The sequence below is a fragment of the Pseudopipra pipra genome, chromosome 2, assembly GCF_036250125.1.
Source record: "Pseudopipra pipra isolate bDixPip1 chromosome 2, bDixPip1.hap1, whole genome shotgun sequence".
NCBI lineage: Eukaryota > Metazoa > Chordata > Aves > Passeriformes > Pipridae > Pseudopipra > Pseudopipra pipra.
Window position 1 is genome coordinate 60,072,523 of NC_087550.1, and position 26,178 is coordinate 60,098,700.

Genomic DNA, 26,178 nt, shown 5'->3' on the forward strand with positions numbered 1-26,178 from the left:
AGTTTGTATGACTCTGGCCTGCATATTTGCTTGTTTGTGTAGCTCTTGCTCCTTGCAAGGCACCCAAGAATTGAAGGTGCAGATTTTTCTGCAGAAAAAATTTGGCTTGCAGGGCAAATGTGAAGGGATAGGAACAGACCCATCTTTCATATTTTCTACAGCAACTGTGAGGCAGTAGGAATAGAAACTAAAATAAAATTATTTGTTTAGATAAAAGCTTCAATAACTGAATGGAACCACAAGCCTTTTTTTTTCTTTAAATCAATTTAAGTGGAACATTAAATAGTAATTATTCAATACATGTACAAAGAAAATCAATAACTGAGAATGTGTTGTGTATCAATATTTGTCTAGCCCTAAAAGAAGAAACAGGATTAAGAAATAAAAAAGCCAACCCTAATTTTCACTGTTTTAAATAACTATTCAACCTGAAAATTAAAACTCAGTATCTGACTTTCCAGTATGCCGACTCCTCTCTTGGAGTAATGTTCTGAAATATATTGTGTGTATATGATGCAAAATGTACTGAAAATTTCTAAATCAAGTAATACATACTAAAACCTATTGTGAACTAAAAAGGGAACTGACAATGCCTACACATTTTATAGCTACACTGTGCCAGGAGGTACACACAAGATAAAATTCATGATTACTTTAATAAATATTGGTTTGAAGTAGAAACGAGCCAACATATATCTGAGGGACAATTATTGGTGCTTTTAAAATATATATTATTTACTGTAGGTTTGTAAGTAGTGCATTACTTCGCTTGATAGGTTGCAGCAACTGTGAAAGCAAGGAGACCTTGGAACCATGTAGCAAACAAGTCCAGCCTTAAAAGCAGTCAACACCTTCTTAGTAATTTGTGGAAATTAGTAAAGAGTCTACAGCTCTACACAAGTCCCTTAAAAAACCCCTCATCAATTAGGGGCAAGCTAATCTACATCTGCAGCTATTTTCTCTTTGGAAGAATCACTGTACAGAATACAACAGCTACTGGCCTTACACTCATCAGGACTGATTTTAAAAAATTTTACTCTTTATAGTTCCTGGGAATAAGCATACACCTGATGGGATAGCAATTAAGAACCTCCCTTTTGCTCCACCTTTTGTTTCCGGTATCACAGTGTTACAATAACATGAAATGAGGACACATCCCCAACATGTAAAGAAAAATATCCACGAGAGGGGATCAGTCACTTCTCCAGCTCTAGTAGAAACTCACTGCACGGAATTTGTTGTGCTAAGATTCTGCGACCTGGGAAGTACTTTAACATGAATTTGGATACTAGTAACAGTAGAGGCACAGCAAGAGGCTCAGTATTTGCTCATATGTTTTCCAATGATTCGCTAATATGATTTTCAAATGTTGCCCTCCCCACACTTTCGAAGTCAGACCTGGAGCCAAGACAGATAACTTGGCACACTGCCATCGCCTTCGGTAGATGAACTTCATGTGGTTATGGTACCCAAATCTATAACAGAGGGACTACAGTGTTCAGATACATTTCAGGCAATGCATGACACATATGCAGAAGATGGAGTTCAAAGTTGCAGTTACGGTATGCCTGCTTTTTAGACAATTCAAAACTCTTCATTTAGGTGATTAGTAAGGGAACAGAGAAGCATACTACAATTAACAGCAAATCTGAACGTTTCCATGTCCCCATTTGAGAAAGCAGGGCACATGGGTGCCAATTCTGTAGAAACAGACTATTCAGATTGAGATCATCATGAATATCTCAGTAAGACGACTTCTGCTTGAGAGAGAGCAAACTGGTTTCCTTAGCCTATGAAATCAGGTGCCATGGTGAAAAAACACTCTGCACAATTGTTCATATGGAGAGGCAAACAGGAGCTTCTTATCCAGATGCAAACAGCCTTGAATCCAGAAGATAATTGCCCCGTCCCTGTTCAAATTTTGCAACTTGACTCATCTCTCTCACAATGTTTGAAAACAGTGACTGAATGACTTTTGCTGAAGAGAAGCTCTGTGCATAGACTACAAGTAATCAATGTATTTAATTGGTTTCACAGCATGCAAAAAAGTTACACTATGCAAACTGTTAATGTATAAATACCTTCCTTCGTTGTTCTTGCTTCATTTCCTCTAATCTTCTGTTATCATCCTCTCGAAGAGCTTGCTTATAAGCATGGCTTCTTGTCTATTTTTCAGCAGAAAATAAAAATATATTGTTGTGGGGAAGGGGAGGCCAAACTCCAGAACCTTATTCCCAATTTGTTATATGGGTAATTAACAAATACAAAATGTTGAATGATTCTAGTTACTCGAGAAACAGATTAGTCTCAAAACTAGAATTTAAACAAGAAGTGTTTAAAAGTCTCTCTGTGATTCAGCTTGGCTGAACGCCCACCTATACATCACAACAAAGTATCCACAGCACATGTCCCAGCGACAAACATAATCTGAGCAGTCACAAAACACAATTAGGATATATGATAGTGAGATGGGGTATTCTGGGAAGAAAAAAAGTACTGGAAATATTACCAAGATAAAAAAGCAGAACAGAGGTCTGGTAACAGAGGGAAAAGCAGGATTATTTGTGGAGGAAAGACAACAGAAACTGAGAGATCAAATCTGCTCTATTATTTGTGGGGCAGCCAAGAAACCTGAAAATCTGAACTACACATCACAAATAGTATATTCAGCTGTGCAGTCCATTTTCATTATAGTAACTAGCCCTGGTCTTTCACAAGTTTTATTTGTTAGCAAAAAGCCATTAGGATCTTATGGGATCTTCAGGATATTATACACTGCAACTTGTACTGAAAAGTCTTTGAGAAGGGACATAGTGTAGCACACTTAATAATGAGACAGTATAATTTAATACAAAAATCATGCAGGTCTGACTTCAGTAAGGAATTTGTGGCAGGTCTACACAATGTTCTCAAAACTTGATATATGCATGCAGAATGACACCATTAAAACAACAGGCACATAATTTGCTAAAAAGACTGAATAGAGAAAGCCATTATTAATAGCTCAATTTTGAGCTGGGAGAAGTTGTTACATGTGTCCAGGGAGACTCATTCTGAGTCCGATATTATTCATTACTCTTCATAATGGCTTGGAGAATTGTGTGGAGAGTATGTTAATCAAGTTGGAAGACAATAAAAATCTACACAGGATTGGTCACACTTTGAAAGAAAGGATTAAAATTAATTATGAGCTTGATTAAATAAGCAGGCCAAAAAAGTCATCAATGACAGAGTCACTCCAAAGAAGTCAAATTTGTTCGCAGACATCAAGTAACATTTGGCCTTGATAGTCGAACTAGGTGTGCTGAATTAATATCACTACCAAAGAAATGATGTGAGGGAAAAACTTTGACCACTATTACATTGTCCCAAACTGGTTTAGAGGATGAATTTTAAATTTTAAAACTCACATATATGTACATATATGCCCCCTTTTAGCATGCATGTCAGCCATGTCCTAAGCTTATCACACTTCACTACTTCAAATGCATTGTTCCTGAATCTTTTAATTACTCCAGACAAAGGACACGTTCAAAATAACATCTAAATTAGAGTCCTAGCTTTCCCACTGGTTTAGAATCTTGATACTATGCCAAGATTATTTAGATAACAACTCATTGGTTATGTGCTTCACATTCCTCACACAGAGCTCAGATGGTGTGAGTATGCCTATAGACCATACCTCATCCAGGTTGCTTGGGAGAACTGCTAACTGCATTGCTGCATTACAAGCAAGTGATTAGTTGATTCAGAAAGCTATAGAAATGCTGCTATGCAACAGACAGGTATAACATCATCTAGTATTAAAGAACATTACTGATGAATGATGTATTTTACCTGCTTGGACACTAGCGAAGCAAAAGATTAACTATGGTATGTAATTTGGCATAATTTATTAAGAAACCTGTCAAAACCTGGAATGGGAAAGCCACACATATGTAGGTAAAGTAGAAGGCCAAGGCTAAAAGAAGTACCTGAACATCTGAAAGACATCTGAAAGAATTCAGTGTTCCTTCAGACATCCACCCACTTCTCTATGGATATGAAGACACCACACCAAAATGCTGAAATCCAAGTCAGTCCTGGGGATATGAGCTCACTAGCGTTCGCAGCTCAATGCTCACACCATACAAAGGCTGCAGAGCGGGGTCTTCCCTACCAAAGAACAAGCTCCCCACTGTTTGGAGTGTTGGATGCTTCAAGAGGGAGGCAGAAGTAGTTTCAAGACATCTTTTCTCTCTTCCCATGGTCCTTCATCTTTCTTGTCCGTCCAGGACTACAAAAGATAGTCTGAAAGCCACTCTCCTGCAATTGACCTTCTGTCCAGCAATGCTGGACAGGAGTTGGCTCCTTCAAGCTATATATCTGCTCACGTATGCTAAGATTTCTTTAGGATTTTCAGAGGCACAAAATTATTGGCAAAATCAAATGGGAAAGAAATCTATTTTCAATATCACCTTCCCTTTTCATGCAAACCAGGGAGAGAAAGGAGGGGCAAGACAGCTGTCATATACTCTGTTGGCAGCAATTTCAGTAACAGGAGGATTTTTGCACATTTCTAAGGCTTCTGAGGAAATAGGGAGGCAAATCTTCCCTTCCTGTTACTCAGCTGTTCAAGATTGTATACAATAAAGGGCTGCCCAGATCAGATACTTCCAAATTTCCTCTGAGTTACTTATAAGAGTAATTTCTGTCCACTTGGCTCCCTCTTCTCTGTCTTCCCCCAATTACAAATCTCCCTACAGGAGAAATACTTCTGTCTCAGGGTTAATATTCCTCACTGAAAGTTATTACATAATAGGAAAGCTTGGTTTAGACATGAAGAGACTAATCATATGTGGAAAAGCCTTTTAGAGGCAATTAGAATAATTAAACTTAAGCAATACTTTATCTATTTCCTAATTACATTGATACTCACCAGGCTCACTCAAACTGGGACAAAGACCCCAAGCAGTGTATGGAATCACTTTTTATGATACAGTGAGAAACAGGCTTCTCTTTCTTTTGACTAGATTTTTAATGCAGTAAAGCTTCTGCTGACAAGAACTGAGATTTCATGAAAGCTTACCACCAACAGATGAGTACAGGGCATATTTAAGATTCTGATCTGACCTTTGAATATAAATCTGGTTCTCATTTATCAGAGAGAGATCTGTGAGCACTCCCCTACTATGTAGAATACTCTGCCAGTTTGTAAGAGACAATGTAGGCAATCTCATTCACCCAGAAAGACTCCTTGGTACTCACTGAGTTATGTCTAGACAATTAAGCTCAGTTAGAATATTCTAACATTACACTATTGACAGCACCTGGAAAGCTGATAGAAAATACAGCACACACCATAGTTTTGCTTACCCATGCTGTAGATTCTGGCCCAGGATTAGCAATCTGACAGGAATCACTCTTTGGCAAACCCAGGTGCAATCTGTTCAATAATTCATTGGTTTTGCTATGAAGAAATCCAATCCAAATAGAATTGTTAGTGCTTCCATAAAAATAAACACAGCTTTTTATCCCACCCTTGGAATCCAGCCTAGATATTTTATCACGTGTCTGCTGAAGAACATAGGTGGAAAAAAAAGGTTATGGAAACAGACAAAATGAAATGAGACAGAGGATACAGAACCTATACTGTGGATAAGACATTTGCTGGGAGGATTTTTAAGCAAACAATTATTTTCATTCGCATATTTGGGGTGTACAGTGGCTATGTTTTCTTTCCTCATTGTAAAGTTCCTGTAACACAGACTCATATACCTTTGGACATTGTCAGGATGCAACTGTTTCACTGAATTGTTGCAAATCCTTCAACCAGATCTATAAATCTCTGGTAAGTAATTTAAAAGATAATTTTAAGGAATTTTCCTTCATGGTTAATATGATGAAGCCTTACAAGAGATTACTTAATCAAGCAGAAAGACTTAGAAGCATTTTGTGGCATTAAAAAAAAAGTAATTGTCTTTATTTGAAGCAGAATTGCACAGCATCGTCATTTCTTATTCTGTCAAGCACAAATTTCTTTTTCCAGTTGCATCCCTTATAAAGCAGATTTTCAAAGTAGCACCACTTTGCTCACAGTTTCAACCAAGTGCAGTTAAACAAAGTCACAAACAAAACCAACAGGAGTTTGGATGCTGTGACTGGGAACCATTTTCCTAGCCTTCAGTACCAGACATATCTACTCCAGCCTTTGCTCACTCAAAGGAAGAGTTAGAGGAAAGAGGCAATTTTATTTCTGTACACAGCTTTGGAAAGCATGAAAGCACTGAAGTGAGAGCAGAAAGAGTGCTTCAAGACATATTCAACACAAAGATTTACTCTCCTAACAGGGCAACCAGCTAGCTCTGTGGGGGAGAAGATGCCTCTACCAAAGACTTAAGCTTGGAGAAAAAGCCTTGGCTGCCAAAAAGTGATGATGACTAACAGCTGAAACAGACTACCAAATGTGTTTTTATCTTTCACTCCATGATTTGAAACGGTGAGTAGATGTCTTTTTGGCAAATGTCCTGCTAGTCAGTGAGGAGTGGTACATTGAGGAGAAGTTCTGAGAAAGAGCAAGAACCCACAAGTTCTCTTCTACTCTACACAATACAAAAACATTTTACTACTTCACATACAAAGTATGTGCCCAAGTTGTAGCAAGCCAGGCTTTTAGAGTCTGATCATTCCCAGTTCACCCTCTCTTTCCTCCATTACCTGGGCAGTTACATAGACCTCAGCCAATGCACAGTAAAGAAAGAACCAAGTGAAATATTTGTTTCCCTGATCTATAGAGTATCAAGGTTGAACAAATTATTAGTCTTCTTGCACGAGTCTTAAGCACTCACATTTTTTCCATGACAGGGGAGTGGTAAGATTGCACAGAATAATTTTGGCAACTTGAAGTTTTAAATTGCAGATTTTGTGGGTTTTTAGTTATGCTAAAATTGATAAAATAGCAATTTATTTCTATACCAGAAAGATCAAGAACTCCTATAGAAAATCTGGAATATATTAGAGAAGGTTGAAGCTCTGCAAAGAAATATCTGGCAACTTAGGTCTATACCTGGATGTCCTAGTTCCTTAGGGATGTCAAAAGAATTACATGGGGGATGTAGAATTTCTACTTATTTGAATACAAATGTGGTGGAAGACACTACTTTTCCAGGATCAGCACACTGATAGATGAAAAGTTAACTCTGTTATGATATCAGAAAAGATGATTACAAGAGTGGAAGCAAATAAAGTTTCTCAGCAAGACTGCCTCTGAATAGAGGAAACACCCTACTACACCAAATTAAGTAATATATTAATCAAGTGTCCCTATCACAAGAAAGGGACTCAGATTTCTGGACCTGACAAAAGACAAGTCAGGTCTTACATATGTTAATTTGTTTTGTGTCATCTCTATGGAAACCCAGCAATGCATCTAGAGTTGCCAGACTGAATGTCTGAAAGGTATTTTTCATAATACTAAACCTGTAGTCATGACAGTGCAAAGCATAGCATAAGCCATACTGCAGGAAAAGGGGGAAGTCAGAGAGACCACAGTTGAATTCATGTTATGGAAAGGAAAGTATTGTCTCCAGTGTTGCCGCTGTATTTTGGTGCTGAAAAAAATATCTCCAGAGCAGTTAATTAGGGGTGAGATAAGAAAGGGTTTATTTGCCAAGGCAGTAGATGTTACACGACGTGCTCACAGGCCATGCCTGAGAGGTTACATTTTATAATACCATCCATCCAATCCCAGATGTGTCCACCCTGTGGCCTTTACTCTGGTCCGCCCCGGATCCACCCCCTTGAAATGAGTTTGGGGTGTATTTTGGGACCCCTCATTCATCCCATCTTCACCATCATCAGAGCACAAAGGGTACATAGTTACCTAATTCTTGACCGTATTCTGTGGTTTAGGCCTTGATATGCTGTTCTGTCAACCATCTAGGCCTTGCCTTGACAAAAGACTAAACATTTCTGCTGTATTCAGAAGTAGGATTGATATGGGGAGCATAGAATGGGGTAAGAGGGTTAAGGAATGTATAAACAAGGGTACTGGAGAAAGGGAAAGGGACAAAAGGGGGGGGGAGGTTGCTGCTTTTAAAACCTACTTATAAAACTTACAAGGAGACTTGTGGCCTGTAGAGAGGAAAATCCACTCTGGAGCAGGTTATTCCTGCGTAGGACTCATGACCCTCTGGGGGATCCACATCGGTACAGCTCACCCTATGAAGGATTGCATCCTAGGAAGGACCATTGGGGTGCAGTGACCCCCCCTGCACCCCATGGAGAAGTGACCCTCAGGACAGTAGATATGGAAGAACTACTGCCTGAGAGGTGGACCCACACTGGAGATGTCCATCAAGGACTGCTACCAGTGGGAGGGACCCCATGGAGCAGGGGAAGGACTCAGAGCTGTGGCCCCTGCTGTAACCCATGGTAAGGACCATGGTGAAGCACGCTGTCCCCCTGCAGCCCATGAAAGAGCGACCTACAGGACAGCAGATTTAGAAGACCTGTTGCCCAAGGGCTGGATTTTTCTCCCTGCACTGCTGCGGGGGGGGGGAGGGAGAACATGGAAGGAAGGAGGGGTGGGTGGAAAGTGTGTTTAAGACTGTTTTATTTCTCACTCTTTAGATCTTATCCTGTTAGTAATAAATTTTAGTATTAACCCCACGTTGAGTCTGTTTTGCCTGTGTGACCTCTCCCAGCTCAGAGCGACTTCAGTGGGTGCCTAGAATCTGGCCAAGGTCAACCCACGGCAGGGCTCTGTCTTACGCATTGCCAAATGCATCTCGGTCAGGCATTTCCTATGATAAACAAGCCTGGCTGGTACTAGGGCCATTGCTGTTCCTCTGACATGTGGCCTAACAAAACCGAATGTTAAAATTGAAGACGTTCCAGAAGTCAATGCAAAGGTCGATGAGATTGCTGTTCATTTATGCAGGTTTCCAACAGATTCTATGTTGGAAGATGGAGAATGACACTCCAAAGGGAGGTATAGTTGGGATTTCACCAATAAAAATCACTTTCTAAAAGGGGAATGAAGTTTAGGGGGTTGGGGATGGGGGGGCGATAATGCCATATGTGAAAATAGTCTCACCAAAGATACATGGCTTTTTCTAGTACACAGTTACACATGCCTTCTCTCACTCCCTCCTCCCTTGCAGAGATTAGCATAGCAAGAAGTTTACATGATTTAAATAAGTTCAGAAGTTTACGAGCATCTTTTTCCCACAGATGGACCATGACAAGGGGCAAGGTAGTAAAAACATCTCTGTCTGTCATCAACACACATGCCTTCACCTCTATATGGATTTTGGTTCTCCTGTACCTCAGCTCTAACCCACACCTGTAGGACTGAGTCCACTTTTGGGTAAAGAAAAAACAAACACCAGCTACATGCAAAATTGCCAGCATGAACTGATTTTGGAGCGTGTATTGGTGCAAGATTTGTCTTTTGCTGGAAGCTATATGGTAAAAAATTACAACGTGAAATAATTTACACATTATTAAATGCATGTATGATGTTGATGGCTCTTTTGCAATGCCCTTTACCATGAGGAAAGGTCATCCTCTGAATATTTAGTTCGCCTGCTTTCCAACACAAATGCTTCCAGTAGCCATATAGCAAGCTTACTGTAGTATTCACAGACTTCACTGGCAGTAATGCAAAATCATAATACAGAGGACTTGGACAAATCTAATGATAGTGATCAAAACTGTGCTATCTTTGGCTAGTAGGATTTCTTGTCTGCAAACTCTTGAGCAGGTGTTCCTGATTTGGGGGATAAGAACAAAAAATGTAGCACTAGTTCATTTTAGGTACAAGGCTTCAAGAAAGTATACAAATAGATTAAAGAAAAAAGGCAACTTTCCCAGCAGAATTATTTTCATCACTTCCTACCAACACTTAAAACTAATCTATCCTGTCAGCTCACCTGCTTTCTTTGTTTCCCTGACTGGATAAAATAACAGAGCTAGGCTATTCTTTTCATCCACAAACTCATCCAATATTCCTGGATGTTATTTTAGATGTAAGTTTCATTTATTATCTGAAGTAATAAGCATAAATCCAGTTTTAAGGAAAATGCAGTTTCGTATCAGTCTTTTGCATAGATTCTGTGTGCTCCATCTGCATGTGCAATCTGCTTCTATATTTTCAGCCAGCTTGCATGGGCAGATTAATGTGTACAATTAGAAAGCAACCTCACAGGCGTTCAATAAACTGCCTTCATTATTACACTCAAGAGAGTCCCTTTGGATGTCTATAAAAGCCTAGTTTTCTGCCTGTTAGCTAAATAATTGACAACGCTTAAAATAATCAGGAGCAAATGAACAAAACAAAGACAATTGTGGTGAAAAGAAGCAAACAAAGGATTCTCAAGGCTGCAAACCCTTTTTGTGTGAGCTCTCTTTCATTTTCTCTAGCAACCTATATCAAAAGTCTGGTCAGGTTTACATTTGTACTTCTGTGGGGAAAATCTCTTGCCAGCCTGCTGTTTGAACCACACATCATAGGGGACTGAAAACTGGCAAGGACACTAGTATTCATCCTGTAAAAATAGATAAATAAATAAAAATTTTGTTTTGATTCAGGTTTTATTCTCTTGCATTTTATGACTTTCGAGAAAACTGCTTTGGCAAGCAAGCGTATATCAACTTGGTTTGGTGAACCTCCTGCATTGTGTTTGGAATACGCACTTACAGGCACTCTGACAAATTCTGTTTCCAGTTCCAAATTCTGAGCAGAATATATTGAGTCCACACATGTACCCGAGTGCAGCAGTGCCGAGAATTTTTACAGGAGCACGACCTTCACAAAAACAGAGGCATGAATATGTAAAAAAGTGAAGGATGAAGTGACACAACAGTCATCATGTACTATTAGAAAGTAACCTATGTTCTAGACTGCTTTACCCATTACATAAATAGGTAGATGACTATTAGAAAAACAGTGGACCACATCCAACACAACAGTTTTTGGAAAGTAGAATACAAATTAAATAAAAGCATCTTACTAGATTAAGTTGTATGGTGAGATACCCTAGAGTTCAAACACAGATTCACGCAGCTGAGAAAAGCAAGTCATGAGATACCCATCCTCATTACTGTTTAAATGACAGTGTACTAACTAAAGATGGATGTCCTGAAAAGTCCTCTTCTTTGTTTCCATTTGGAAAGATGGACAGTCAGTTCTTCCCTCACATGGATCAGCAATTCCAAAGTATGGACTATACAAGCCTTCACTACCTTTTCATGCACCCTGACAGAAACACAGTCAGGCCCATAATGCAAAATGTATCCAAGATGTCATGACTCAGAATGAAGGACTCCATTTCATGGGTAAGTAGTTTCTGGTAGAAAGTCAACACACACTTCCCATTTTCTAAATCTGGCATTTGCCAGGACAGAACCACAGCAACATTATGACCAACAAATCCCTCATATGCTTCTCTGTTAGCACAAACTGTAGCAATCACTTCCTACATATGCAGCAACTTCTTCAATCCAAAGTCCAAAGAAGCTTACAAGGCTTTCAAACATAGAAAATAACTGTATTCTGTAGACAGCAAAAAAAGTTGCAGACCGTTTTTCTTTTTAGCACTTCATGTTAGACCCTCTGAAAAGAGATTTCATTGAGAAGTTCTTGGTTTTAATAGTGACAAGAATTTAATCAGAAATACAAAATTCTAGACAGCATCATAGTATGTTAATGACATGAGAATCTTAAGTGCCTTTCCTTATCAAATAGAAGCGGTACTTCATGCAGGAGAGGTACTGATTGGGCTGTAGCCCTTGGAGGCTGATATAGCTAGAGGTGGTGATCAATTTTAAAAGGTTTTCCAGCTAATGAGAGTGCTGGTAGGCATTGATCTCCTCAGGAAAATTGTGATGTTGCAGCTACAGGTCTTATAGAGGACAGACTAACAAGGGAGCTTATCTTTTGAAATGGTTCTACAGGCCATGACTTTGCAGAGGTCACTGCTTTATATGCAGCACATGACCTTCCTTCCCCCATCTCTCAGCAAGCAGAGAAGGAGATCAAAATACTCCAACAGAGACAGCAAAGAAAGGGGCACAACCTTGCATTTGTTCTCTTTGCCTCTAGACAAAGGGTATTAGATGATGCAAGTAATGAGTTACTCATTTTTGCATAGTAGGGTTTTTTTTTTTGCATAGCATGACTTTTAATACCAAGCATTTCTATGTGAACATGCAGTACTTCAATAGAGTTACTTCACAAAATCTGAAATGTCACACAGAATCTTTCCATTACTCCTGGATGCCGTGCTTCATAATGGCAGTGTATCTCAGCAGTGCATCCTCAGCAACATCCAGTGGCACAGACTCTCCTTCCTCTGCTCACCAGAGGATTCCTTCAGACCAGGGAAGACACTAGTGTCACTCTATATCTTGAGGAATACATTCAGTGCAGGTAATTTGGTGTGCAGCTGCAGTGAGAGCTGCAGGTTGAGCTCTGGGGGGCAGGAGCCCAAGCCTTATATTAAATTAGAAGATAAAAACCCTGACAATTCCCTTAGGAAGAAGCAAGGCCCCGTAACTGAGGACCTTGCACTGCAAAGACATGATGTGTCTGTTGTTGATTTAGGCCCAAACAGAATGAAAGTGTCTAGTCTGTCAGAAGCAGGCAAAGATCTAAAGTTATGAAGGGTCTTCAGAAATCCTGAGGAATCAAGGTGAGTGTGGGAAAATCCACACCAGGACAAACCGAGGACAAACAGCAAGCAAAACACCAATATCTAGAGACAAATGCTGATAACGTATTAAAGGAAAGAGCTGTGCCTGAAGTCAAATGCGAAGAAACAAAAATAAAATACAAGAAAGGCTGAGATTAGTGACAAAGCACTAAAATGTCTGTGCATTAGAGAACAGAGTCTGGGCAAATGCTGAAGAAACTGGAGCTACCAGCATGGGAAAAAAGTGACTCCCTTAAAGGTCACAGAGGAGGGAAAAAGCAATCAATCAGGCTAAACATACAGGTGAGTAATTTCAGAAGCCTAAGATAAAAAAGGTAAAGGTGACTAAACAGTATTGTGTGTTAATTATGTGATAAAATCAGTTTGGACCAGTTAAAAATAAATAAATAGGGTAGAGTGAATGGGCAAGGCAGGAACTTCACTGCCAATGGAATTAATTATGCCAGGACTTAAGCTGTATCTAAATCTGATATTAAGGAGGTATTCCTAGGAAACAGGTCTTCACAACAAATCTCTACATTTAAGTATGCTAAATATAGGAAGTCCTCATTATTTCCATGTAGGTTAGATTTCTTTACTAGTCAATAAAATAAATGGGTGGAGATGTAATTTAAATCCTGTTTCAATAATTAGTCTTGGACTGAATGATCACCTATTGATTAGTTAGAGAAAGAAAGAACACAGTCATTCTATAATTCACAGCTTTCATTTGTAAGTGTGTGTTTTAGGAAGCTAAGAGAAGTCTACAGAATCAAATTTCTCACAGAATAGGGTGTGGAGGAGGCTTGGAATATTTCACAGAATCATAAAATCTTCGAGGTTGGAAAGGACCTCTGGATGTCATGTTGTCCAACCCCCTGCTCAAACAGGGCCACCTTGAGACAGCTGCCCAGAACTTTTGAATATCTCCAAGGATGGAGAATTCACAACCTCCCTGGATAACATGTGCTTATATTCAGTCACTCTCAGAGTAAAAAAGTGTCTCCTGATGTTCAGTAGGAACCTCCTGCGTGTTTCTGCCCCTTGTCCTGAAATCAAAAGTTTCAAGTCAAAAATTGAAAAAAATAGCAACAGAAGCCCTTCCTGAGCCCCAAACCAGGAAAAAAAAAGACAAATAAATAATATTAAATAATAATTAAAAACCCAACAAACAAACAAACAAGAAGGACAAACGGATGAGGAATTTAAGGTAATAATTTTCAATTTTTACTTACTAATTTTGATCTTCAAGGAACATCTCTCTTCTTTGCATTTCTTCTTTTCTTTTTTTAACTTCAAGTCTCTCTGCCTACAGCATTAAAAACAGGAAAACATATTTGATGTTTCCAATAAATGAGAAACAAACATTGATTATTTCAATTCCAGTATTTTAATATTCTGGTCTTTGAAAGATCTATGGCAGCAGTTGGGTACAAAAGTGACCTAATTTCAAATTTAAAAGTAATCAGATATGACCAAACATCTCCTAGTCAAGAGATCTGTTTATAATAGAAAATGACATGGTGCTCCTCGTAGATCCATGTACCTAAAGGGCCTTGTAAGCCTTGACAGTTCTCATATCACAACTCTGCTTGGGGACCTCTCTTGGAACATTGGTCCTGGTAAGAAGGACCCAAACCACCACACCAAAGCAGATGACAATCCTGTAGCACTGACAGTGCAGTGATATGAGTACGTGTAGCTCATAGACCTGACCTTCAGGGGCATTAGGTACTGACCAGTTGAATACATGCTAAGATGGACGAAAGTGGGAGACATTGGTACTTAACCAGCATTATTCTGCCTCAGATACCATATCCAGTATAAGAGTCAACCAAATCCTTGACACATACAACTCCTTTTAAAATCTGGATACCACAAGTGATTAAGTCCTTTAATACAAAATTGCACATAATTTCCAGTGAAAGGATCATATAAGATGCCCAAGCCCCAAATTCAAGTAGAATAAAACATTAAAATAAAAGCAAAAACTAGAGAACTTGCTGCAACAGCAATGTGTAGTTCAACCTAAACTCCAGTCAAAAGAAGGCCAGCCAAATCTTTGCTTTGGCTCGCAGGCTGCAGTTAGGTCACATGTGAAGAGCAGTCAAAAGGCAGATCAGTGTATTAAAAGCACAAATTGGAAGTGCCAACCTGAGATTTCAGCCTGCTATATTTTGAGCACAAGCTCCCACACTGTAGTTGGGGGGGGGGGCGGTGCTGCAAGAGTTCCTAGCCAAGGATCACGGCAACTTGCATATGGAGCAAAATACAGACTTGGACTATCACTCTGCTTGTCACTGCCCCTCAAAAGGAAAAAGAATAATTTTTTATTTTCAGCCATTCCTCTGAACAAAGTGCTGTGGAAATTTCAGACAATACTTTGCAGAGGTGAGAAGGGTGGTGTAGGTGAGAATGGCCAGACCCCCAAATCAGGGAGAGGACACTCTACCTGGGCAGAGGTGTTAAGAATAGGGCTGAAACCCCAAACTCTATAATCTTCTTCCTTTCCTGCAATCAAAAAAGTTTCAGAAAAATTACAATTCTGCTGGCAGTTACTCAATTACTTTGCCTTCAGTGATTTAAGGGTAAGTATTTTTTAATTGGGTAAAGAATGACTGTTTGGAAGAGATTGGTAAAACAAGTGCAAATTCCTCCTTTTTTAAGAAAAAAAATCCTTTCAGATATTTGCAAACAGGAAAAGAGCCACTATGTTGTGTGACGATATAAACTGTTGGAAGGCAAATGACTCAGAAGTTTTTATTTGGAAAAAGGCAGTGGAAAATTAAACAAAAGGAGGAAGATGAATCTCTGAATAAGATGTCCTGTTGTTCAGTCATTTGACATCCAGAAACAGTGGTAGAATATATGATGTACTGATGCAATTAAAAAATTTAACCAAACTGCAGTGAGGAGCATGACTGCACAGTATAGGTAAACTTTGAGAGTGTTTAAGGGATACCTTGTTTGTTCCTAACCACTCCACCCAGAGAGGGATGATTTTTTAGGCAAAAAGACTCCCACCTATTTATGTAACTACAATTTACAGGAAAAGAAAGGAAAGAGGTAGAAGGGAAATCTAATCTGGCTTCTGTTATAGTCAAAGGTGATGCTGATACTCTCAAGACATCAGCCATAGCTTCCAGACTTTTTCCCAACACTGCCCAACACTGCAAGCTGACTCCTTCCCCTCTGAAAAAACATTGGGTGTGAGATCTGCCACCATATTGCAAAGCTCCTGAAAGTTCCAATCCAAAGCTCATGGGAGTTGTTGTGGTCTAGCTCCTAGCCAGAAAAACACAGCGATACTAATTTTGATAAATACAAACCTTCAGTATCATCTCTGTTTCCCACTAGAAAAAAACACAAACAACAGGATATCCTACAGCTATTCTACCACCAGAATGGTACCTGAAGAAAGCCCCAGCATCTTGAAATTATTCATTTGTGGCTGACATGACTATTTTTTACTCTGGAAGTTTACCCTGGGACCCCTGCTTAGGATGCATACAAGTGGCAGGCAACAGGACTGGAACATTCTCTAACTAACGACAATCTATCAGTAGACATTGCCAAAGCACTGTACATTTGGCAGCATCTTCAAAAACAAAGCCAAGAGCGGAACAGCTGTGATACTGAAGGTAAACATGTTGAAAAATATTAGCAGAAGGTCTGTAAAGTGCCTGGTTCTAACAAATTCCTGAAAAAAAAGGCCATTCATGCTGATTAACACAGTCAAATAAAAAGCACATGATTTGATAAAAAATAAAATGAAATTACAGGTTATCCTAAATAAAACAGTTTCTAAAGATGACAGGACTGTTTACTGTGTGAGGTAAGAGCAAAAAGTTGCGTAAGGTAAGAGCAAAAAGCTGTATGAACTGGAATTCAGTCAAGACTTAGAGCATACAAGGAAAGGTCAAAGGCAGGGGAACAGCAACAGAAATTGAATGATAGCAAATAGAAATACCCAGTGCACTAAAGTTGTTCTATTTTATGTGCAGCACAAATTCCAAAAGTTTAAAAAACAAGAAGCCAAATCTCAGTCACTGTCTTATTTCTGGGAGAACTTTGACAGTCCTTTCACCCAAAATACACAAAGGAAATTATGGTTTAGTCTGGTCAAAATCTGTGATGTGAAGGGCTACACAAAAGATACCAAACTGCAAATACTTACTACGAATGAGAAATTAATAAAAAAACTACTTCCCATGTACATCCACACTTTCTGCAGATCAGGCACACATCTCAGCACTGGGGACAAAAACAGAAATAGGGAACTTCCTGCTAACATTACAAACTCTTTTTCAAATTATTTCAGTGAGCACTGAGAGATCACTACCTTAGAATACTCAAACTCATGCAGCCCATGGTTACCCCATGAACAAACCACAGCAGTCCCAGGACAAGCTGCCTCTCACAGAGCATGTGGGAGACTTGGGTATCTGTTCACACAAACCAGTCCTGTGGAACACAGAATAAAGAATCTTCCTTCTCTCTGAGAGATGGAAAGAGACAAGGTAGGTGCCAAGTGCATTGGTATTTCAGCACCTAATAACTTCAAGATTAATTAAAGAATGACAAAGACTGGCAGGTGGACTCCTTCATATGGAGAGTGGAAGGCAGACCTTCCACATTTGGATACTGCTTTGGCAGACACACAGTTTTCTCTGTCCACAAAGACAATTGGAAAGTAGGTGTTGTTTTTTCTGCAAAATCAGCATTAAAGCAGAAACATAAACAGATCCTAGGTTCACAGGCAGCACTGGCCTATATTGTTCTTACAATCAAGGAAGAACTGAGCTGAGTATCAGCACCCGTTCTAGTCATAGCACATTAGTCTGTAGGGCTTCACCATTCACGTTTTTTGGCAAAGTAGCTTTCCAGTTGTGAAAGTTCCAGGGCTCCTGCTGATAAAGTTGTCTAGCCATTATCTCCCTTCAGACTGTCAGACAATTTGGTTTTTATTGAATGAATAATAACCTTGAGCAAAAGAAGCACTGGCCAGCAAGAAAAACGGCTCTCAGCCGATGCACTGCAGGTGCAGTTGAATACAGATCTATCACTTCAAATAAAAAGCTTATTTCTTGTGGTAACCAAAGGCGAACATTGGTCATACAGTACCAGTTCTCTAAGACTCCTCTTATCCTCAGCTCTTGGGAGCCTTTCATTTGCAGGCAGGGTGAGATAGACAAAGTGATACCTTTAAGTGGCTTTCCAGAACGCTCTTCTTAAAAACAAGGTTGAGTTTTTAATACATAATTATCTTCCAAGAAGAAATCTTATCAGCTGAATCACTATTGTGGAAGACAATCTGAATAAACAACTTCAAATTAAGAGTTCCCTTTCATGCTCCTCTGTTTTATTTGATTGCTTTTGGGTATATGTTTATTTAGTCAAATTAGACAGTCTGTTTGGCAAAGATGTTTGCCATTATGTTTCATCCTCCTTTAGAAGTTTTACTATCTACAACATCTATAAAGATTTTATAATCTGTGGGAGTGAAGGTAAGGAAATTAAAGAGTATGAAAACAAAACTGATACGTCAATATATTTTTAGGTGTAACTAGAAATTATATATAGCAGCCCTGTAACATTTTTCTTGTCCAATGCCCATGGGCAAACACCATATATTAAATAATTAAACCCCTGTCTACCATTGCTATCCTCATTCTATAGCTTCTGGAACTATACATGAGCTGGTAACCATCAATGACATTTTCCCATGATAGCATTTATAACCTCAGTGAGCTATTGTGTATGGGCTTATCCCCAAAGAGTAATGCTAACCACTGAAAGACTGAGAACGGACTAACCCTTACCTGGAGGCAATTACAGTTATTTTTGTTTATGCATGCCCTTTTATGCCAACCAGTATTGATTATTTTTTAATTAATTTTCAAGATTCAGTTTCTGCACAGAAAATCATTTTTACTGTTGTAGAGATAAAACTTGCAAACCTGAAATCTCCCTTTCTCTCCCTGTTATTGTGGACATCTGTATCAGGTTTCCCCTCTTTTCTTTTTTCATTTAAATTCAACACTGCACTCTTGAGCACTATTTGATTGCCACCAAGGAGACACAAATGAACTTTTACAAAAGTTTTGCAGCACGAAGGATGAGAAGATGCTTTGTGAGAATAACTAGAAAAAGAAAACAAATGCAAAATCATAAAAGAAATTTTGAAACTGAGCTATCATTGGTGTCAGTATATGGAGAATATTAGAAGGAAAAGTGCTCTGACATTTGCAATACACTTGTGTGTGCAAGCCCCAGAGGGGCTGGAGGGCCATTTGAACTTCACGGTGCTCTCAGCCCAATGCAGATAGACTACACTGACCTTTTCATGATTTGGATGGCTTTTCCACCAAAACAGGCCAGATTTTCTAGTATTCTTCCCGTGTGCACAAGCAATTATAGATTTTATAAGGTCTTTGTGCCATCTTCCACAATCTGATCTTATAGAGAAAGCTCATGCCAAAGTGAACCATGTAACCTGCATACACAATGTTACTCCTGACCTTAGCGTTCTACCTTTCTGCTAACTCCTCAGGATGGATGCAACTGAAAGGCTGGAGTTTCTGAAGAGCCCAAGGAACTCTCAAGCTCCAAAGAACACCAGGTCAGACATCCTTTAGTGAGCTACAAAGAGGCGGAGGACTGGATTTCCTAATTCCTTGATGCCATCTGGGGATACCACTTAATTTAATTAGCCTCTTCCCTGTAGTTCAGCAAAATCAAGCATCAAGACATGAACTCTGTTATATGGTTCTAACTCTGCAATAACCAGGTTTACCTTTTCTCTCTGAATTGCTTTCTTTTTCAGGATTTCAGCTTCTTCAGCTGCCTTTTTTGCTTTTACATATTCTTCTCTCTTACGCTGCATGAAAAAAAATACAAAATTATTTTACATATGTATTTATACAAGGAATGCATAAGGTAACGGCTCCTGTACTGTATATTTTTCAAATCTAAAGTGTGTTTGGGGAAAGTTTCCAGAATTTTTTCCCTTAAAATGAGACACTAAATAATGCAGGCTGTGCAACAGCTACTCCAATATTGTCTTTAAGAAGGCTGAGAAATCTAGGACTGATAAATGGGCATCCATGCAAGGAATCACACAGCTGATTGATAACTTACAAGCGTTTATACCTCTTATAACAGAAACAACATTTCTACATAAGTACAGTTTAGGGTGGTACATTGATCAATTAGTTGAAGTGTAGGCAGCATGCCGAAAGATATGACAAGGTATATAAGTGGCTTTACAACCGTACTGGTTATTATTTTCTAGATCATCTGTGATACAGATTTCTACATATTTATGGACAGATTTCTTATTTTCTTTGGTGCAGAACATTTGTTTCTGATTTCCTGCTGCTTCCTTCAGGTTTCATGACTTTCTTCTGTCAAGCATCTCTGAGTTCAGTTTATAGTCGTAAGAAATACTTCATGAAAAGCTTTCTTTTGAATTCTAAAAATAAACAAACAAATTTATTCTTACCGACCTTTTGCTGGTATTTAGATTGCATGAGCATCATTTGCTGGTTTTGCCTTGCTTGAGCCTCTGATTCCTTTCCACCTTAAAAAAACCCAAACATATAAATTGCATTTTTTATGAACATTTTAACTGCCAATACCAGTCACTTTGGAACGTAGCAATATAACAGATTGGATGTATGCCTATACAGGAAATTTTTCATAATTACAGTAGCTGTCTGATATTAAAGAGAACAGATAGGAGACCTTTTTGATCATTTTATTCATCCATCAAAAGCACTTGCTTATTATTTACAGAGCATCCACTGTATCACCCACTCTACCAACAAATATGTCTCTACAGTATATGATCAGTTTACTGAGGAACTATTCCATTTTCAGAAAATCAGTCATGCTTTGCAGGTGAGTTTTCATTTTTCAATCCAACTATTTCCACCTTCGCTCAGTTTGTCACACACATACAGAGTCAGAAATTCTATTACCAAAAAGTTTATCTTTTATCAAACTTAGGATCTTGGACTCTGCCAGCTCTAATGGGATGCTATCACTTTAATATTTTCTAACTAACATTTTGGCGCTCAAGGAAGAATCCCCTTTCTGAAATGGAAGTCAAAGCCTTTTCCCACAAACCTCACATTTATATCCAGATAGCAGAAGGTGTCCTCATTCAAAGGCATGGCCTCTCTTTTGAGAACATCTAAAGCTCTGGCCATAATGTTCAGCATTCAATAAAAACAAACAACTCACAAACAAAACAAACAAAAACCTAACCACATAAAGAACTTGATACTAGGGCTTAAGGGATGGAGGACTTTGATTTTATTATTCTGCTCTACTATTTTCCAAAGTATTTTCTTGCTTTGGGAGAGGAAATAATTCATTCCCTCAGTTGTTCTGAAAATCAACAGCAATTCTTACACCATTCAGAGGGTAGGGAGTGTATTTTCCCTTAGTGTTTTAATGAGAAATTCTCCTCTGTGTGCCTCCTAACTATAGAAGCAGCTGCACCAATCTGTGCAACCTGACGTGCCTGATATCCTGGGCTGCATCAAAAGCAGCATGGCCAGCAGGTCAAGTAAGGTTTATTCTGCCCCTTTATTCCACTCTTGTGAGACCCCATCTGGAGTGTTGCATCCAGCCCTGGAGTTCCCAACATAAGAAGGACATAGACCTGCTGGAGTGAGTCCATAGGAGGGCCTTGAAGACGATTAGAGCGCTGGAGCACCTCTCCTATGAAGACAGGTTGAGAAAGCTGGAGTTGTTCAGCCTGGAGAGGAGAAGGCTCCAGGGGGACCTCCTAGAAGCCTTTTAGTACCTTAAGAGGGCCTAGAAGAAAGCTAGACAGGGATTTTTTGCAAGGGCATGTAGTGATAGGACAAGGAGGAGTGGCTTTAAACCAAAAGAAGAGAGATTTAGATTAAATATAATGAAGACATTTTTCATTATGAAGGTGGTGAAGCACTGGCACAGGTTGCCCAGCAAAGTTGTGCATGTTCCACCCCTGGCAGAGTTCAAAACCAGGTTGGATGGGGCTTTGATCAACCTGGTCTAGTGGGTGGCATCACTGCCCATGGCAGGGGAGTTGGAACTATATGATATTTAAGGTTCCTTCAGATCCAAGCCATTCTATGAAATGTAAGACAAATATACTGGATCTTTCAGAAGGGATCACTCTTCTCTAAAGGCAGCTTCCTCCACTTACTAATGGAAGGTAACTAATCTTTAGGTGCTTTTGTGAGGTTCAGTGAAGTGGAGATCAATTCCCTAATGGTGGCAACATTTCTACGCACAGAAATAAATCTGTAGGATAAGTCCTCAAAAAAGACTGGCCATACAGTATACAGGCAACAAGCTTAGAGTAGCAATAAGCATACAGCTAGCATTGAGTGGAGTGACTCCTTCACAGGTCTAGAAAATAAAATGGCTACTAAACAAGTTTTTAAACCTTTTGGATGCTTGATCTCTGTTTTTTTTCTAGCCTTTTATTGGCAATATTTCTTGTGTGCACTGTACTTTCTTTGCATGTAGTGATGAACATCATCTCTAAACAAATATTTTTCTGATCATTATTAGCTATAGCCTATAGCCTTTCAGCCAGGTTTAATTCATTCAAGGTTTGGCTGTAGTGTGTCAAATGTTTTGCTGAAGTCAGAGTATGTAGTGACTGGCTGTATATGATATGATCAAAAAAGAGACCATTTTATCAGGCATGAATTGTTGCTTCACTCATTGCTTATGAAGGAGGGTAGAACTTGCATCCTTCATTGCTTTCATCTCTCCACAGTGGCTGCAAGTTTGCCAGTCAAATATTACAGAGCTGAAATCCAGAATACTTATTTCCCTGTGGAAAGCATGAGTGTTAAGAAACTTCAAGGATTCTCTGGTGATTTAGACTAGATGTGTAATCTCTTAAAATCACTCTGAGAAAAAACACATGATACTTTTTTACCTTAATGAGTACCTACAGTGGTGAAATTAGAGATGCCACTTATATTTTTTTCTCCTTCCTCGAGCTCGCTTCAGCTCCAAATTTGTTCCCATGGGAATGATAAGATCTAATAATCTTTGCACATTACCTCTTACTATGTTCAGAGGCACTGAACATAGTGTTTCAGTCTCCAGGAGTCTAAGTTGCAGCTAGACAATGACCGAAGGGATCATATTTTCTTACTTTTTTTTTTCCTTCTCTTAATTTGCTTCTTCCTCAAAAAAGTTTTTAAATGCTATGGGCCCAGAAGAAGGTAAGACTCCCCACAACCAGTCCCTGCAGCTTTGACACCACATCCTCAGTCACGCAGCCAGCCCGCACGCATTCTACATAGACACCATACACCAAATTTCTGTTTTCAGATTTCACTTTCTTCAGCAAAAAGCTTTGTGATCCTCTTGTGACAGAAGCATGTCTTCTAGGAATGACTCACAAGCAAGAAGCAGATATGCATGAATTCACAAAGACCATGTCTGGCCACGACTGCATGTGATGGTGGGAATACAGGGCATTACCACCATGACAAACTGACTCAGGCTGCAGGGCAGAATATGTGGGACCCGTATCACCTTGATCTAAAAACCAAGTCTGGGTTGGAGTCAGTTCAAATTCCTCTATGTCCCACCTGCTATCTATTTTTATACACATTATCCCGCTGCAAACTTATCATGTGTAGTATGGCAAAGAAAGAACTCAATTTGCAGGTCAAGGTAGCCAATAGCCTGCACCGTGCACCCCAGATTCTCCTATGATAGCCAAGGGAAGGAAGGGCAGCTCTAGGTTTATAAAACTAATAAAGGCATTGTTATAATAATTCAATTTGCTAGAATTAATTTTGCCTGATTTTTATTAGTCAGTTTCTCAAGGTCATCCCATCATCGTCTATACAGATGATGCTTTAAAGTTTTCTTGTCAGCAAGTTTCATCAGCTTTCTCCTAGCTTTAGTGCCAAAGACATTAAAGAAATATACTGAAACAAGATAGGTCTGAAGACTGGTACTTGAAAAACACTTCTAATAACATTCCTCTTGCTTCAGCACAATCGGCAGTTCTATTCTCTGAACAAGATTTGTTTTGGGGTGAGTTGGTTTGGTTTTGTCTTCTAATTCTTTTTTAAAGTAACTCTGAAATATGACTAAATTAAATATTTTATAGTGGTTGCAATTGAAGACATCAGTTTCTCTCGCATGTTGTAGGAGGTGTGTTTTATGGATGGTGGAAGGGGCATCCTGGGAGATGAAGTCCCGAATGTACTCCTACACACATGGGCATTGTGGTACCACATGGTGATTGGTTAAGAGAATCCCGTGTAGTTTTAAAGTGCATATAAAGGGTGTTGTTTGCTTCCAATAAACAGATTTGATTTTTTGAACCCTCAACCAATGGGGTCATGTGGGTTTATTATTTATTATATTAATAAATGCCACAACCTGTCTAGAAAAGATGTTGAGTATCTTCACAAACACATCAGTTCACGGGGACTTCAGTTCTTGTAGCTTTTTATCCTGTTTTTCATTTACTTAGTTTTGTTGTTATTTTCATAAAATTGGTAATACAGAGCTTCATGCACATTTAGCCTACAAATGATGAAGCTGCAGGGATCACTCTTGCCTCTTCAAGAGCCAGCAGTCATGAAAGCACACATACTAGCCCCTAAGACAGAGGAGTATTCTTATGGGCAACTGGAGAGCCTCCAACACATGCTGTCCATCTTCATACTAACGGCAAATGTGTGCCCCCTCAGAGACATCAACCAAAGGCAGTGTCAACAGCAGGAGGGATAATCCACCTGTTTTACCCAAATGTTAGCACAGATTTTCTACTCTAATCTCAGCATATTTCTTGAGTGACAATCTATGCTGTTTTGTTTGAGAAACATCTTCATTGCCACGACCATCAAGAAGCACAGAGCACCTGCAGTAGGCTCCTGTTAGCCCTTATTGATACTGAATCTCTTTAATAAGTAACATGCGAAAAAAAGTGAAAAATGCCTCATGTTCTGTAAAACAAAATTTTGCAATGTGCAAATGCCGATTCACATCTTACCCAATCTCTGTGGAACCAACGTAATCGGCCCTGGCCTGTGCTCTTCCTTCCACCGCTCCAGGTCATCTAACTCTTTCTTAGCAACTGAGCAGGCATAAAAAGAAACAAATATATGGAAGTTAGCGAGAATACTAAAAAGCATGCAGTATTGCTAATTACATGTAATCCTGAAGACCATCCAGGAACAAACTTGTTCTCAAGGGGTGCAGACATCCCCCAAGATGTTACTCAGTCACTGCAATGATCAGCTAACAAGGCAAATGTTTTCCTTACCTCGAGACTCTAATGGTGAGCAAACCCCAGGACTAAACCCCAAAAGCAAAACAAAAAACAGCTAAGGGACTGCTAATAGACTGCTTTTTAACCTCTGGGAACCTGTAGGTAAAAGCCACATTATTTAGTCCTGCAGGTAAAGCAGAAGTTGTTACAATTAAGATGTTACTGCTGCATGGAGGGAAATGTTTGTGATATAATGCTCCCCAGCAGGGAAATGAGAAGTAATTTTCCCTCCCAACCACATGCTCTTTAAATAAAAGCAAGAGGAATGCATGAATCAGGTTCAGATTAAGACACTTCAACATAGGTGTCCACATGTGAGATGGGCAGCAATTTCCCAGTGTAGTCAGTGGAAGACAACACAGACAGGGTGCCAGCCATATGCCCTAGGATGGCTGGTTGATTTAACTTTGCTCTTTATCAACTGCCAGAGGAAGAAAACCAACAATTCCTTCCAATAGCAAGCCCAACAAAACCTGTGTTTTACATTATCACTTCAGTTGCTTTAGGAGCTCATTTCACTCTTAGTAATCATATTTCCTAATGACTGGCTATGGCTATCAGACACTAACACCAGGTGTCCTCTTAGAGGATAAAGCCAGTACATGAGCAAGTTTCTAAAGAGACCCCAAAGAGACATCAGCTTTTTATTTCACCTTTAAAACAAACATTTAGGTAGAGACTGCATTCAACTAGGTCCTATTTCTGCCAGTATCCAAAATGTAAATACTTGGCATGCTTCAGACCTTACATGCTTCTGGCACAAAGTGAAACTAGATCTTTATTAGAGTAGCAGCACCGTTGCTGTTAATGTCACAGGCGAGTCTAAGATGATCTGCTGCTATTCATCCTTCCAGAAGATTATGGTTTGGTTCAAGATAAGTCAATTTTATTTCTTGCAGCTAAAGGAAACCCAACCCATAACCCATACTAGCCTGATGGTGAAGCATTTCAGCCAAACTCACAAAGTTTGAGAAGGATTTAATTCAATTGTTTCCTTGAGGGCTCAAGATGTGAGAAGTGCTGACTCACACTCCTTCAGCTTTCATATCTTGCATAAATCAATGGTCAGGAGTGCAGGACTGCAGTGCTCAGTCACCTCTGCATACAGAATTTATTTCAAAACTGACTCTAGCTGTAACTTTGCCAATGAAAGATCTTTCTGGTAGAGGTTCAGGGTGTTCCTGCTTAGCT

At 39.3% G+C, this 26,178-nt stretch overlaps 1 protein-coding gene across 4 annotated transcripts in view; it reads right to left on the minus strand.

Annotated features, from left to right (window-relative positions):
* Window positions 1–26,178, minus strand: part of EPSTI1 (epithelial stromal interaction 1) — an 85,711-nt gene that overhangs the window by 48,739 nt on the left and 10,794 nt on the right. For all 4 annotated transcript variants that reach the window (XM_064645665.1, XM_064645666.1, XM_064645667.1 and 1 more), the window contains exons 3-8: window positions 24,709–24,792; window positions 20,183–20,256; window positions 19,471–19,554; window positions 13,910–13,983; window positions 5,356–5,449; window positions 2,082–2,165 (exon numbers count right to left, since the gene is read on the minus strand). In XM_064645665.1, the coding sequence (XP_064501735.1) occupies window positions 2,082–2,165; window positions 5,356–5,449; window positions 13,910–13,983; window positions 19,471–19,554; window positions 20,183–20,256; window positions 24,709–24,792 (494 nt within the window). The remainder of the gene's footprint in view (window positions 1–2,081; window positions 2,166–5,355; window positions 5,450–13,909; window positions 13,984–19,470; window positions 19,555–20,182; window positions 20,257–24,708; window positions 24,793–26,178) is intronic.